The sequence below is a fragment of the Tyto alba genome, unplaced genomic scaffold (assembly GCF_018691265.1).
Source record: "Tyto alba isolate M040663 unplaced genomic scaffold, T.alba_DEE_v4.0 Super-Scaffold_49, whole genome shotgun sequence".
Taxonomy (NCBI): domain Eukaryota; kingdom Metazoa; phylum Chordata; class Aves; order Strigiformes; family Tytonidae; genus Tyto; species Tyto alba.
In genome coordinates this window covers 2005618-2019710 of record NW_024881325.1, presented here as the reverse complement: position 1 = coordinate 2019710, position 14093 = coordinate 2005618, and the positions used below count along the sequence as shown (strand labels likewise).

At 41.7% G+C, this 14093-nt stretch overlaps 1 protein-coding gene across 1 annotated transcript in view; it reads left to right on the top strand.

The window, feature by feature from the left end:
* Positions 1-12100, top strand: part of EFCC1 (EF-hand and coiled-coil domain containing 1) — a 58149-nt gene extending 46049 nt beyond the window's left edge. Inside the window, exons 6-8 of the mRNA XM_032995839.2 lie at positions 3864-4022; positions 6294-6363; positions 7962-12100. Coding sequence (XP_032851730.2) covers positions 3864-4022; positions 6294-6363; positions 7962-8095 — 363 coding nt within the window. The 3' untranslated portion in view covers positions 8096-12100. The remainder of the gene's footprint in view (positions 1-3863; positions 4023-6293; positions 6364-7961) is intronic.
* Positions 12101-14093: the final 1993 nt, after the last annotated feature.

The following is a 14093-nucleotide window of genomic DNA, read 5'->3' as shown; positions in this document are numbered from 1 at the left end:
CATGTTCATAATTTCTGTTTTGTCCCTAGTTCCTTTCCTAATAGCTCCTGGCAGGTATCCTTTTGCTCTCTGCTGACTGCTGAGCTATGTCCAGGAGACCACAGCTCTTCCAGATCTCCTTGAGTGGCAGTCATCATCACTGCATACATATGACATTGTGTACCTTTCCAACATGCTTTACTTTGCATTATTGACACTGAATTGCATCTAATCTTTTATTGCCCGTGGCTATTTAATATCACAAACTCCTGCTGTAATTCTTCACGGGCAGATTTAGTTTTGATCACCCCCCAAAAATTGTATTGAGAGCAAACCTAAACACTTTGACATTCACCATTTTAAAAAAATCATTTACGAACATGCTGAACAGCTCAATCTGAACCCAGCTCCTTGTGAGACCCTAGGAATTATCCCCCTCCACTGTGAAACCTTCAATTCTGGTCTGTCACTGTGCTCTACCCCCATCTTTTAACCAGCTGTAAGTCCATGGCAGGATCTGTGCTGCTGTCCTGTAGCAGTTACTTTTTCTTTTTTTCTTTTGAATCTTTGGTGATGAATCTTATCAAAAGCTTTTTGCAGATTCGAAATACACTCTATCAACTGAATTAACATTATTCATATATATTCATAGACCCTTTCAAAGAAATCTAATAGATTCTTCACTGTGTCCATCTATGCATTCACCAAGTTCCTGCTCCATTACAGTTCCTATCAATTTGCCTGACAGAATTACCGAGACTCTTGAGGCAATTTGCTGTTCCTTAGATCATCTCTGCAGCCTCTCGTAAAAACTGGTGCTCCATTTGCTACCCTCCAGCCCTTTGAGGGTGAAATGATTTAAAAGATAAATTACACAGCACAGTTCAGCACTTCATTCTGCTGTTCTGTTACTGTTTTCTTCCCATTTTAAAAATGTTTCTTGGGTTCGTTGCTTGTAAAAATGGCTCTAATATCACAGCCTCCTTAACATCCGTGGAAAATACAGTAGAATTATTTCTCCTAATCTATCCCTTAAGGGATTTTTGAATATTAATTATTCCTTGTCCTAGATGTGTTTGTACACACTACTCCAGAGCTCAGATTTCCCCCAAGACATTCTCCCTCTTTTATCAGAGGGCTGAGTATCAGCAGCTGGCTTCTCAAAATGAGTGTTTGCAAGGTAGTATTTCCATTTCATAGACAAGGCACAGGTCCAAAATCAGGCTTCATTGAGGGACCTTGACGGAGCTAAGAACAAACCCCCCTCCTCTGAGCCCTGTGACCTAACTACTGACCATCCCTCCTCAGTATCTAGGTTTAAAAAATTGTTTATGCTTAAATATCATCGTTATCTTATTGCAGATGTTAAGGTAGCTAGACGTAACCTTGCTAGGGAAAACAATTTGGGAGAATGTTTTAATGGCACACTGAGGCCTGTCTTAAAGCACAATAAGAAGACAAGAAATGCATACCCGTGCGTATAAATGAAACAAAGGTATCGGGAAACTAGCATCCTTAGAGATGACAAGGTGGCTGTTGAGGTGTAACTGCTATGGAAAGCAGTTTACTAGGTATAGAGTAGGAAATACAAGCAAAAAGGGCTTTGTAGGAGCAGTCAAAATGAAGAGGACAACGAGGCAGCAGTAGCAACAAGTGCTACTTCCAAATATCGCCAGCGGCACTCTGGCCTAGCACGTTGCCGGTGCTGCCTGCACAAGCTGGGCAGCAGGCCTGCGGGGAGCTGCCCGTGCCCTGCTCGCGCCCGCGTGTGCGAGCCCGTGCCCGGCGCCGGCCCCGGCAGCCCCCCGGCAGCCCCCCGGCAGCCCCCCGGCAGCCCCCCGGCAGGGCAGGGCAGGGAGGGCAGGGCAGGGCAGGGCAGGGCAGGGCAGGGCAGGGCAGGGCAGGGAGGGCAGGGCAGGGCAGGGCAGGGAGGGCAGGGCAGGGAGGGCTCCCACAGCCGCGCTGCAGGGACAGCCGGCACGGCTGGAGCAGCAGCTGGCAGGGGCGCAGGGCCTGAGGGGCCGCAGGAGCGGGGGAGATGGGCACCCGTCACGAATTTCCACGAGCATCTGTCCGAGCGCACGTTGGGAAAGTCTATGCTACGCTTAAGAATAACAACCTTCTTGCCTCGCTGTTATTTGATATGACGCTGCTTCACCTGTGCGGGGGCACATGGCTACTTCATGTGTTTAGTCCATAGCTAGGCTGAGTAGTAGTTACAGTGAGGGGGCAATCTGGAATATAGTAAAGGAAACCACACGTTCAATTAATTGAAGCCCTCCCACAGCCTCTGGAGCATTTGTTATGTCTCAGCCCAACTGGTGCCACACTAGTGGTAACGAAGTTGGCTCTCCATACGGGAAAGTGTTACCGTACTCATCTGAAAGGGGTGTTCAGACAGGGATGCTGAAATAATTGTTTGGCAGATGGACCAGATGAAGCGACCCAAACTTCTGCTGCTGTTGTATAGCTCAGAGGAGCTGGAGTGCCTCACAGGGCACAGCTCACAGAGAGCTAATGGAACAGGCTGATTTCCAGCTGATGGGGCAATAAGCGCCAACTAATACACACTGTTAGCACAGTCAGAAACTAAATGACCTTCTAGAAGGCTCAGTGTGGATCAGGGATTGCTTTCTTTTTTCACTCTGATGACACTTGTATTTTCGGGAACGGAGCTTCCTTCCCATCTATTAAAGTTCATTAGGATACAAATTTCCACCCCCAAAAAAATCTATTAACTAGTGTGCATATTAAGGCCTTCAGCTTTTCGAATCCAGCTCTCTTCTTAGTTATTTCTAAAACCGCAATAAAGATAAAAGATGACAACAGAAAGGGATTAACAGAGCCAGCAAATTTAACATTTACTCCATATAATTTTGTTTCTCAGTGTAATATTAATAAATATATTTACTTCGTGTTTACAACCAGAAATTGCAAAAAATGGTAACATTTCAGCATGCTGGGAACAATAGTGATTAAGAAATAAGTTTACTTTTATTAATAAACTTGAAATCTATCAGTGGCCTCAAAGATCCAAAATGAATATTTAAGTGACATATTTCCCAGGGAATGCTTTTCCGGCTCTTTTTAGCAACTTGGCCAAGTATCTGCAACAGGGCTGGGCCTGTGACAAAGATATTTCCTTTTGCAAATGCTGTGGCAGCTTTCTAGTTCAAAATACGTCACTTAGGTTTCGCACTGAAACAAAAGCAACATTTTAAATCCTGAAAGTTTCTTCACAGGGACATCTGAGGCCACTGATGGGTCAGCTCAGCTTCGGCAGGTCCAGGTCTGAGAGACCCCTCCTGCCCAGGATTTCTGCAGTGTTCAAAAGTCTTGTTGAACCTGGACTTTTCTGTGCTTAGCTGCAGACCACTGCTTCACCAAGCACACATGCTACTGTTTTGCAGAACCAAAATCTTAATTTTTTTTTCTTAAGACACTTTTTTTACAAAAATACTTAAAAGAAATTAGCTAATTGCCACCTTGTTTCACTGAACGTACAGATGACTTATACGTAGGAGCTGCGAGACAAAGATGTGTTTACACTGGTGAGGGCACACAAATTATTTATCCTAGAGGATGTCAGGAATACAAAAGATTAGAAAACTGAAAAAAATCATGGTTGTATTTAAACTTTCTGAACGATCTGCTTGCATCCAGCGTTGCATGAACTGCCATTACGCGCAAGAGCAGAGCATGCATTTCCTAGCAACTAATGATTCTTCACTTTATGAATTGTGTTAAAGAAATGTACTTAATTTCAAGATAATCTTCTGGAATGAGCTGACTGTTACCAGATAAGGGGGAAATCTTAGCTTTGCAATTATTGGACAAGAAAGCAAGAAGTTCCGATGCTTTTAATTTCCTGTGTCATTGTCCAGATGAAAGGCCCATTGCTAGGTGAACTGCAGCAAAAGGTGGAAGAGACTGAATTGTTGAAGATGGAGCTGCAGATGTTGGAGACTGAGAGAGTTAGGCTGTCACTGGTGGAAGAAAAGCTCATGGATGTTTTACAGCTTCTTCAACAACTTCGAGACTTGGTATGGCAAGAAAGCAGTCCAGAGACTTAAAACAGGTTTTGATAGCATCCTTTCCAAACTAAAAAGGATGTTCATGCCTCCTATTAAGTACAAACTCCTTTACACCAGGACACATTTTTACATGTGTTTGACCTGGGAACTTCCCAGTTATTGCAGAAAACTTTTAGACCCTTACGGCTGATTTTGTAAGAGAAGCCTAGAGATCTCATTGAGCCTAGATCTCCAAGCTCTTATATCCACTAAACAGAAATTTAGAGGAAACACGGAAGACAAAAATGCTAGTAATCAGAAAGATTCTAGAAGATTATTTTTCCTTCTAGAATAAGACGTTTGTTTAACTGCATCCTAATGTGACACTGAGTCACTATTAAAGGGACAACACCCCCCTTTCTATATACCAATAAGGTATTTTTTGTAACAAGTTTCTTACCCAATTAATAATCCAAACCCGGACTTATAAAACATGATGCAATACCATCCCAGAAGTACACGGCCAGTATGGCAGTTCAGTCCTTTAGCAAATAAGTTTAAATCTCCTGCTTGGGAATGATAACAGTAAGGGCTGGCTAAAAGAGGGTAAATTGGATAATCTGCAGAACATGGGGCACATTGGGAGCCACACTGGGCTGCTAGGAACTAATTTATTTGAGAACGATCCAGGGTGCTCCTCAACTCTCAGCAAACCTCTGCCCAATCTGTGTGAGATGACAGTGCTTCTTCAGATGATGACTTGACTTTGTTTGAAGTACGCTCATGTTCCACTGATGACTCTAGGGAACAAGTGCAATATCTCATAATTCGGTAACTTATTTTAGCACTTGACATGGAAATTCTACTTTCCTATTGCAAGTCTGACACATGCATCAATAATAATCCAGTGAAAGACCCAACTAGTAAAGACTATGGCAACAAGCACGATAACCTTTTGTGTCAAGACTGCAACATGTCATTCACTGGTCAGTTGTATTATTGCAAATAATTTCTGTTTATGAGACAATCCATCACACAATGTGCCATATTTCACTGATAATAGCACTTAATGCTAATCACTGCTGGAAACATGCCACCGCGTGCTGCCAACTCCCATAGCACCGACACAGGCAATGATGCTGCCAACGAATGAGATAATTTACATCATTCCCAGTAGAGTTTAGCAAGGATCCCCTAAATCCCGGATGAGATATACTTCAGACGAAAGAAAGTTTATTCCTCAGAAACTGTGGGTTTAGGTGTCACTTCCCCAGCATAGTCACCTTCATGTTTTAAATATCCCAAGCATCCCCTTTGCAACAGAACCTACCACAAAGCAATGGCTGTCCAAAGGCAAACGCACGCCCTGTCAGGACTATTAAAGCCCCACACTGTGTTGCAGAGGTCATGTGTAATCCCAGCCCGCCGCAAACCGCTTCCCACTATGCCCCAGTCCCCCCCGGGGCAGACAAGCAGAGGGCAGACAACCCGCATCAGTCAGCAAGGAGAGCATCGCCTGCGCTGCTGGGAGGTACATCGTCTTTCTTCCAGAATAGCTTCCGTCCATTTTCACTTCTTGAAGTTTTAACAACCACCTGTCCCTGCAGATATGGGCATTCTAAGTGCTAATTAAACTGATTGCAAGACCATCTCCCAGGAAGCACGCATTAGTGTCTTGATAGCAAATTAAGAGAGTTTGTTTTTCCAGACACATTATGTAATGTCCCAACAGATTTCTAATGTAAAACTACCACTGAAAAAGACCATTCAAATCCTAAGTAGTTTTTTACAATCCTCTCACTTTGGCTAATGTTTATTAGATCTCAATATATAACCAACAGTGGGCCTGCCACACCAATCTCTTCTAATTTGTTTATATCTAAAATGGTTCCCAAAGATTCCTGGAGCAGCTGGATCTGAGAAGCCTCTTTGTGAGACTACACCACAAAGTCTGTCCATTCACCTTTCAACACAGGCCTAGCAGAGGACTGACCAAGCTTTTGTCATGCATGCCCTGCTTACGCTCCTTGTCGTCTACATTTGTTCAGGCACACGCTCTGGAAAATTCTGTATTTTCCACCGAGTAACTGTTATTTCTCCTTCAACAGCCATTTTAAGGAACTGCTATTATTTGAGCAGTAATCCTTGAAAATAAAGCAAACATCAAGTCTGGTATTATCAGGATTCAGTTTCATTTTGTTTTCATTTTCAAATGCAAATACACTGCGCATAGATTTTGTTGCATACGTTTAAACTGGTGAAGGACATATTTGTGCCATAACATTATTTTGTTTTTTAAAGAACATATCTAAGCGAGCCTTGGGGAAAATCTTGCTGAGCACTTTGGAATCCTGCCGTGACCCCCAACCTGGTAAGAAAATAAGTCACATATAAAGACCAAGAAGCATGAAAAGTGTCCTTTGGGGAAAAACCACCAGGTAGATAATGAACAGATGAGTAGGAAAAAAAATATTTCAAATACTGGGGGACAGGCTATGTAGAAAGAAGTACTATGCAAGATTACCTATAGAAAGTGATGCTTTCTGGTCTGTGACACACCAGAAACAGGAACACATCCAGGGATTTTTTAAGCCAAATTCAATTAGAAATTGGCCTTAGGGGAACAACTCAGTACCCCATTTATGTTTGTAGGGCTTCACTGACATGAGAAAATGGAAAAGATGACCAAGTATGTAAGGCACCTACTTCTCAGGTTTGCTATCCCACTGCGTGTTGTATTCCTTTGCCGCAACACAAACAAGATATGCAAAACAGTATTTCTGTCAAGAAACTGGATCAAACCTGCACTCCTCTAATAACAGCCTTTCTTCTTCCTCTTATGAAAATTAAACTTGCAAACTCCTCTCCCTTGACAGTGGTGTGGTGTGCCAGAGCTGCCTTTGTAGGAACCATACAGGGATCACAGCCTGGAGGTTTAGATTTGATTACTTTCTTCCTATTAGCAGAGCATTGTACTTACCTTCAAGAAATGAACATCTTGTACCAAGCCTAAGAATGTGGCTTGGAGGTGCTTTTAATAGCCAGACAGTACACAAAGGCAAGATTATAGAAGACTAGATGTGGCTCAAGGGTTTTATTTTGGAGAATATTATTAACAGTGATTTAGGGAGAATAACATCCAAAGCACTTTGGGTTTTGCAGTTTCAAAGCCCTGTTTTTACTAATGTCCAGCAACTCAGGGCGCAGGCAGCCCAGAGCTAAGCTGTGCTGCCCCAGCACGGCTGCAGAGGAAGCAGAGAGAAGAAAGCAAAGACAGATCATGTTGGCTTCAGGACACCAACACAGAGAGAAATCATGCGTGAGCCATGGGTCAGATATTCTCCCAGTGAGCACACGAAGAGGAGACTGTTAGTATCCACAGCACACAAGTGTCTGGAAGGCACTACTACTTCTCCTGCACAGGAACCCTGACTGGGAGCGATGCTGCCAAAGCGAAGTGCCCCCCTCTGTAACTGCAGCACAGCCCAGCTTCCTAAAACTGCGCCAACACTGATGTAACGCTGTGCAGCTCTGTCCAGTCTGCATCACCACTGCCATAAACGGCTCATCTCCTCTCCTTTTGGTTTTCTGGCTATGCACTTGATATGACTTCGGCAGCTTGCTTAAGTCTGTGTAATCAAACACCTTCTTCCTCTTTGACAAGACTAAGTGAATGGTGAGAGTGGCAGCTCTTTATTGTGGCATGAAATAGTCTTTGTTCACACAAGTCTATGAGAACTCAGTGGGCAGTGAATGAAGCAAGAGAACCAGGAGAGAAAACAGTCCTCAAACACGGTTCCTCTTACGTTTTCATAGGGACAGGAATGTATTATTTGGACTCAAAATTTAGGCATTTCATGATAATTACTTGAAATGGCACCTGTGAAGAAAAGAGCGGGTGTTACGATTGTTAAGCGGCAGCTTTCTGTCTGTGTTCAAATGACAACATTTGCAATTTTCTTTTCAAAGGAAAAGCCCACCTCTTCGAAGTCCTAGACACTCTCTACCATGAGCTGACAGCCTGTGACCTCTTGCAAAGCCAGGCGCTGGAGAAGGCGCAGAGCCGCCAGTCCCTGTCCAACCCCCTGGTGCTCTCGTGCTGAGCAGCAGCGCCAGCGGCAGCCGCCCCGCCAGCCACCAGCCCTCCCCGCACGGCCAAACCCACGGCAAACCAACGAGATCTGCCCGACTCCGCGGTGCCCGGCAGTGGGGAAGACTACTGGAATAACTCGGCCGTGGAATCCAAGGCGTGCTGCCCCCGGGGAGAGCACCAGTTCCTCAGCTAACGTCAAGCCCTCCCTTAGCGAGCGAGAACCCACGCGACTGTCTCTGCTGGAGGCCTAACCAGCCCTGTGTGACGGCCCTCCACCGTACCCGCTAACCTAATAAAAACTCTTCCAAATACACTGACCTGGCCTATTTAGACTTACAGCCCTGGTTAGCCGCTGGCTGGGCACAGCTTCTAGCTTTTGTGATAGCTCAGTTCTAAAGCAGAAGGCAGCCTATGGTATCCCTGGCAAGGAAAACACTTCTTAACATACAGGCGACAAAATGACCGTATTCTAGACATCCACAGGAGCGTAGGCCAGCAGTGCAAGTTTTAAGGGCTCATGTATGAAATATGTTTGCGTGTGACTGTATTTGTGGTGCAGTTCTTCACCTTATTTAACTCTGAAGTTAGATTTGTTAATGCTCTGCTGAATTTTGTATTTGCAATTACAGAGGTGCCTTAGAAATCTGCAACAGCCTATCCTGGCGATACCCTTAGACTCTACGTAAAACATTAAATTTAACTGCTTGGAAAAGGTACAAAGCAATCTTGTTCCGAGGCTCTCAGGGAAAGGAAGGGTTGAAAAATTCACTTTGCAACAGCTGCTGTTGTCGCATTAGCAAACAACACGCACAGTACACAACTTTGGTCTCTCATTTAATTTCCCTCAATGCAACTTGTAGAGACACAAAGCTAGGCCCACTGGCAGACAAATTAATGTAAAACGCTGGGCCTAATCATGGTGCCACATCACATTTTAATCAGCAATAAAATAATTCCTGGAGGCAAAAGTGAAAAAAAAAGAAAAAAAATAGGTTGCTTCCAAGATGCTTTTGCTGTTTAATTCAACTATCAAACACAGGAACTACAGAAGCAGAGTTTTTAAATGATCCAGCTGAATTTACGTTATTAAAAAGATGCACTGTAGCTCTTTTAAGTGTGAAATGATTGGCTTGAAATAACGCCAGCAATGAAATACGAGCATTTAATTCAGAAATGTGCATAAATGAATTTTTCCCATTAAAATGGTTTTCATACAGAAATAAGGTCCATACCACAACGCAATCTGGCGAATAAGATTTTTATTCCTTTCTATTCATAATACACTGTACAGCTTACACACACCTCCATCCAAATTCGTGATACATTACTTAGCATTTAGAGCTATGTTGGTAACAAAAATTCTTAACAGATATTTTGATTTCATTTTAGAGGAGGAAAAAAAAAGGTGTTTTGCAAACAGTGGAACAAATTCTGTTCAGTGGTGCTTTACCTGTTTGGGGGTTTGTTTTTGTTTTTTTTCCTGATTTAACAGAGGAAGATTTGAAGAATAGGTATATATTTTTAATGTAGATTTTTCATAAAGATAAATTACACAGGACATATATACATAGTGCAATATTCACCCTGTAAGAAAGAAAACTGTATACTACTACTAAATATATTACTAACATAATACTAAGCGTAATATACTATTACTTAGTATGTACTAAACTATATGCTAATATTACATACTACAAAAACTACATTAAATGCAAGAGATAAAAATTATAATGAGTAGAAGTCAGTTCCCTGCTTGGGTTCATTTTCTAGAAAATAACCAAGTATCAGCTTATGTTTTGTTCAGCTCTCACACTTTCTCAGGAATACTGTATATGTTTAAAGAGAGAAAATGCCAGCAAATCATTAAACAAGCACGATCTGTGTGTATAGCTAGCAGATGAGACAATTCAGAAATAGGATTATAATGAAAGTACATACCTGATTATGGATACTCTCGTGTACTGCAGGATTCTTTCAGCATTTCAATTAGTATTATTTACTGTATCCACTCTATGTATACCTATACATGTGTATATTTGCATTATATATACTTATGCATACTTTAACATTGCTATGTTAATTGTGTACATTTAGTATCCTTTTCACCACTGAGTTTCCACTTCACTTCCTAATATATTTCTAGAAATCTAAACTATTAAGTAAACTGATGTTCTAATGCTAAAATGGGGGAGGAGCAATATAATCTGAGTACTGCACAGTTTATCCAAGCAGCAGTTGAACTGTAACTGGAAACTAAAAAATGCCACTGGAAACCTAAACTGGTGTTAAGGAAGATGCAAACAGTTGAGATAAGAGGAAGCTTTTGTGAATAAATAAACAGCATTTAACTGATATAAGAAGCAGCAAAATCATATCTTGCTGTTAGCTTCAAATACTGTAACATTTTTATTTCTTTAAGAAATGCCTATATCAGCATATGCTGATTAACCTTTTAATAATAAAAGCTGATTATTTGACTCCAAAAAGTAATGAATATGGAGCAATTCAGACTTGCAGTATTTCCATAAGAAGAATCTGTTCTTCAGGATGGATCAAGAAACAGTCTTCAGTCAAATTCTTGCTGGAAATCCGAGGCAAAGCAAAGCACTTGTACTTTGAAAGACCTTAACACTGATTTTTTAAAAGTATTTAAAAATACTTTTACCTTAATGTTTTATACTGAGCTTGTCAGCAGTGTTGCTGAGGCTGCTAAATATTTCATATGAATCTGTATAAATATGCGATTTCAAATCAACGTAATTGGGAAATTTCTAGCCCTGCCTCAAAAGCAGGTAGGCTTCCACAGTTTGATTTACTGTGTGGAACATGTTCAAAAGAGTCTGCACAGTAATCCTGGGAAGCAAACCCAAATATCTATGTTTTCTTAAAGACCTAGCTAGTTAAGTCAAGTGATTACTGCAGATTTCAGCTACCTTTTTTTTTTTTTTTTTTTACTTTTTTTAAATTTCTTGCCTTTTTGAGTATTGGAATTGTTTCCAGATAAACAACAAACTGAACTATCTCATCAAGTCTCATTAATAAGCTCACCATATTTCAAACAATAATGAAGGAGTAGTTATTACTCACACTGTTGACTGCATAACAAATTCCTTCTTTGAACAGTTGAAGCAATCCTCACGGTAACGTACTATGCAATTGCTCATCTAGCACATACAAGATCATACAAGATCGTAGATTTGCAGAAAATAGTACTTCACCTTACAGGGAACATATACCAAGTTTAAACTGACTTTGAAAAAAAAATTTCCCTATATGGCAAAAACTAAAAAGATAACAAAGCACACTCAAAAGCCTTCCATTTAAAAAGCACAACCATGAAATCCAGCATCTCAGATCTCTGCAAACATTTTATTTTGCTGTATGTTTACCAACTGGTAATAAATGGCCATTTGCTTGCATCTTGACTGCTCAGTAAAGAAAAAAAAAATCACAGAGAGAGGGCATGTGCTATAAACATAACAAGTGCGACTGCCCATCTAAAATTTTCGATAAGTAGACAAAGGCCATCAGAGCATGCCTTCCCAACATTGCTTTGGTCAGTAGGAAAACCAGTTTGCAGGAGCAGACGTGACATGTTACTGCGTGAGACCAGAGCCCTGCTGTACAGCTTCCCACTGGTAAGCGTTACTTAAGTCTTGTCTGAAGAAGGGACCTGTAATACTTGGATTTTCAGTTAGAAAGTATCTATAAAAAGGCTAAATTATGCTGGCTTTGAGGCACCCTGGTTGAACTCTGGCCTTATGCTGTGCTTGAGATTTTATTCCCTCCCCAGCATGCTCATTCCTCATTTTAGTAGATTTTTTTTTTTTTATTTCTCAATAATAATTCCATCCTTATAGAAAGGACAGCTTGTTTCATCCCAGTTGTATCTGGGAACTCCCTAATGTAATTCACCACAGCAAAAAAGTTATTCTTCATCACCTCTTCTATATGTCCTTTCCTCCTTCGTTGATAATGGCAGAGCAATAAATCCCTCGGGCTCCCAGATTTTGGACTTTAAGACTGGTGTCGTCTTTCCTCAAAGGAGCCTCCTGGAGTGTTCTCAGCACTCCTAACCCTCACTCCTGCAAGTCTCAAGGAACATGCCCTTTCTCCTGCTCACGTGTCCCCTAAACCTGGCAGTCTAGCTCTCACAGACTTTGCTCGTATGATGTGTTTGCGTTTCTTTTGCCTTAGCAGTTCAACATTAGATCTCCACGAATTGTGATCAAACTCACTTTCTCAGCGGTCACCATCTTAGTTTATTAATTTTCTATAAGAACTGCAAATTGGCCCTTACAAGGAAGCTGAGACATTTCCTCCACTGATCTCCACTCTGTTTCCACAAAATAAGCTTTCTGATTTGACTTCATCCTCAAAGTAATTTCCCTTCCCAATGCCCTCCTCACTTACCATTTGGCATATTTCTCACCGAGACAACCTGAGGGTCTGCACACCTCTACCACAAGTTGCAGTTTTCAAAAAGAGATTCCTCGTCCCATTGCTTTTTACTTTATATGAGGTATGAACTGTTAGTAAATTGAAGTCCAGCTGATATATAAAGTTATTCAAGAATTGCCCAATTTATTTTCATTGAAGCTCGCTCTGAACTATCTGGCAGTGATCGCTTGTCACAGATGTTACACTGATTCACAAAACTTTTGCACCAAATCAGTGTGGCTGTCTCCAGCCAGAGCTACTCCCAGAGGCTGATGGCACATGTACACACTTCTGGAAGAAAAAAATCCTTGGCACCCGTATGTTTAAATTTGCTGAATTTGCTGAAACTAAATAGCTTCCTTTTCATGATACTGTCCACTAACTAATGATGCAAAGCTGTTTAGATTTCATTCTTTATTTCCATCTTACTATTCAGAAAAAGGGAACACTTTCAAACAGTGCTGCATAACCGATTTGCTTGGTATGAGAGAATGACAATAAACATTCACAGCATGTGTGTGACACATCACATTACCAGCCAAAAAGTTTCTCTTAAACTCCATGAAATTATAAATCTAAGACACGGAATCCTTTAATATTTACATTATCTTATGTGCTTAATAATTTTATATATAATTCTGCATAATACAGAAGCTATTAAATGTGTTTCTCAGTGTGAAATCCAATTGAAAATGGAATCATCCTTATTTCCTGAATTACACAGTACTTTCAAGAGGCCCGGATTTTCAGAGTTCCATTTGGTTTCTATTCTACTTTTCTGGCTCTTCTGTGATCCACCAGCAGAAACACCCTTACCCAGTTCCCACGGTACTGTCTGTTACAGTAGTTTGGTTGCCCTGAATTGTGGCTTTTGCAGGCAGCTGGTCAGACTGAAGGTGTATTTCTTCGGGGATGCTAGAAGACCTACCTGAGCCCAGCTTCCTGGGAAGAAGGAAGACAAAATCATCATTCCCCATCCTCACCTCAGGCCACCAGAGCCCTGCCCGTTTCAGCTACAGGCGTGTACACTCTCAGGGGAGTGTGCACGGGCTGCCGTGGGCAGTAACTCGCCCACCACTCCAGCCCAGTCTGCTCAACAGCTGTGGAACTCCTGGGCAGAGCCACTTTTCTGGCATTGTCTCAGAATGCCAAAATAGCTCAACTTCATTTTGTCCCCTTGACTTTTTCCAGATCAGTATTTGTCCTTCAGGCTGAAAGCTTTGGACACCACACCCAGACTGACGCGTTCAGGTTCCTCGGAGATCTCCCCCTTAGCAAATCTCTTTGTTTAATGCAGCTCACTCACTTCACTGAGGAGGAGCGTCTACATTAGAGCAAACCTCCCTGAATTGAGACTCACTTCTTAAATGACATTACTGCCTAAAATGCTTATATTTTTCTGAACAGTAACCATTTCAGACTCTCTGGCTGAAGAACTGTCTGCTCCTAAATTTAATCCCCTACCCGTTTCCAGAATGTTGGACAGTAGAGAAAAATAAAAGAGTTTAAAAGGCTCAGAGGAAATGCTGGAAATCCTAGCTGGGATTTTAGAACAAGTCGACAGTTAG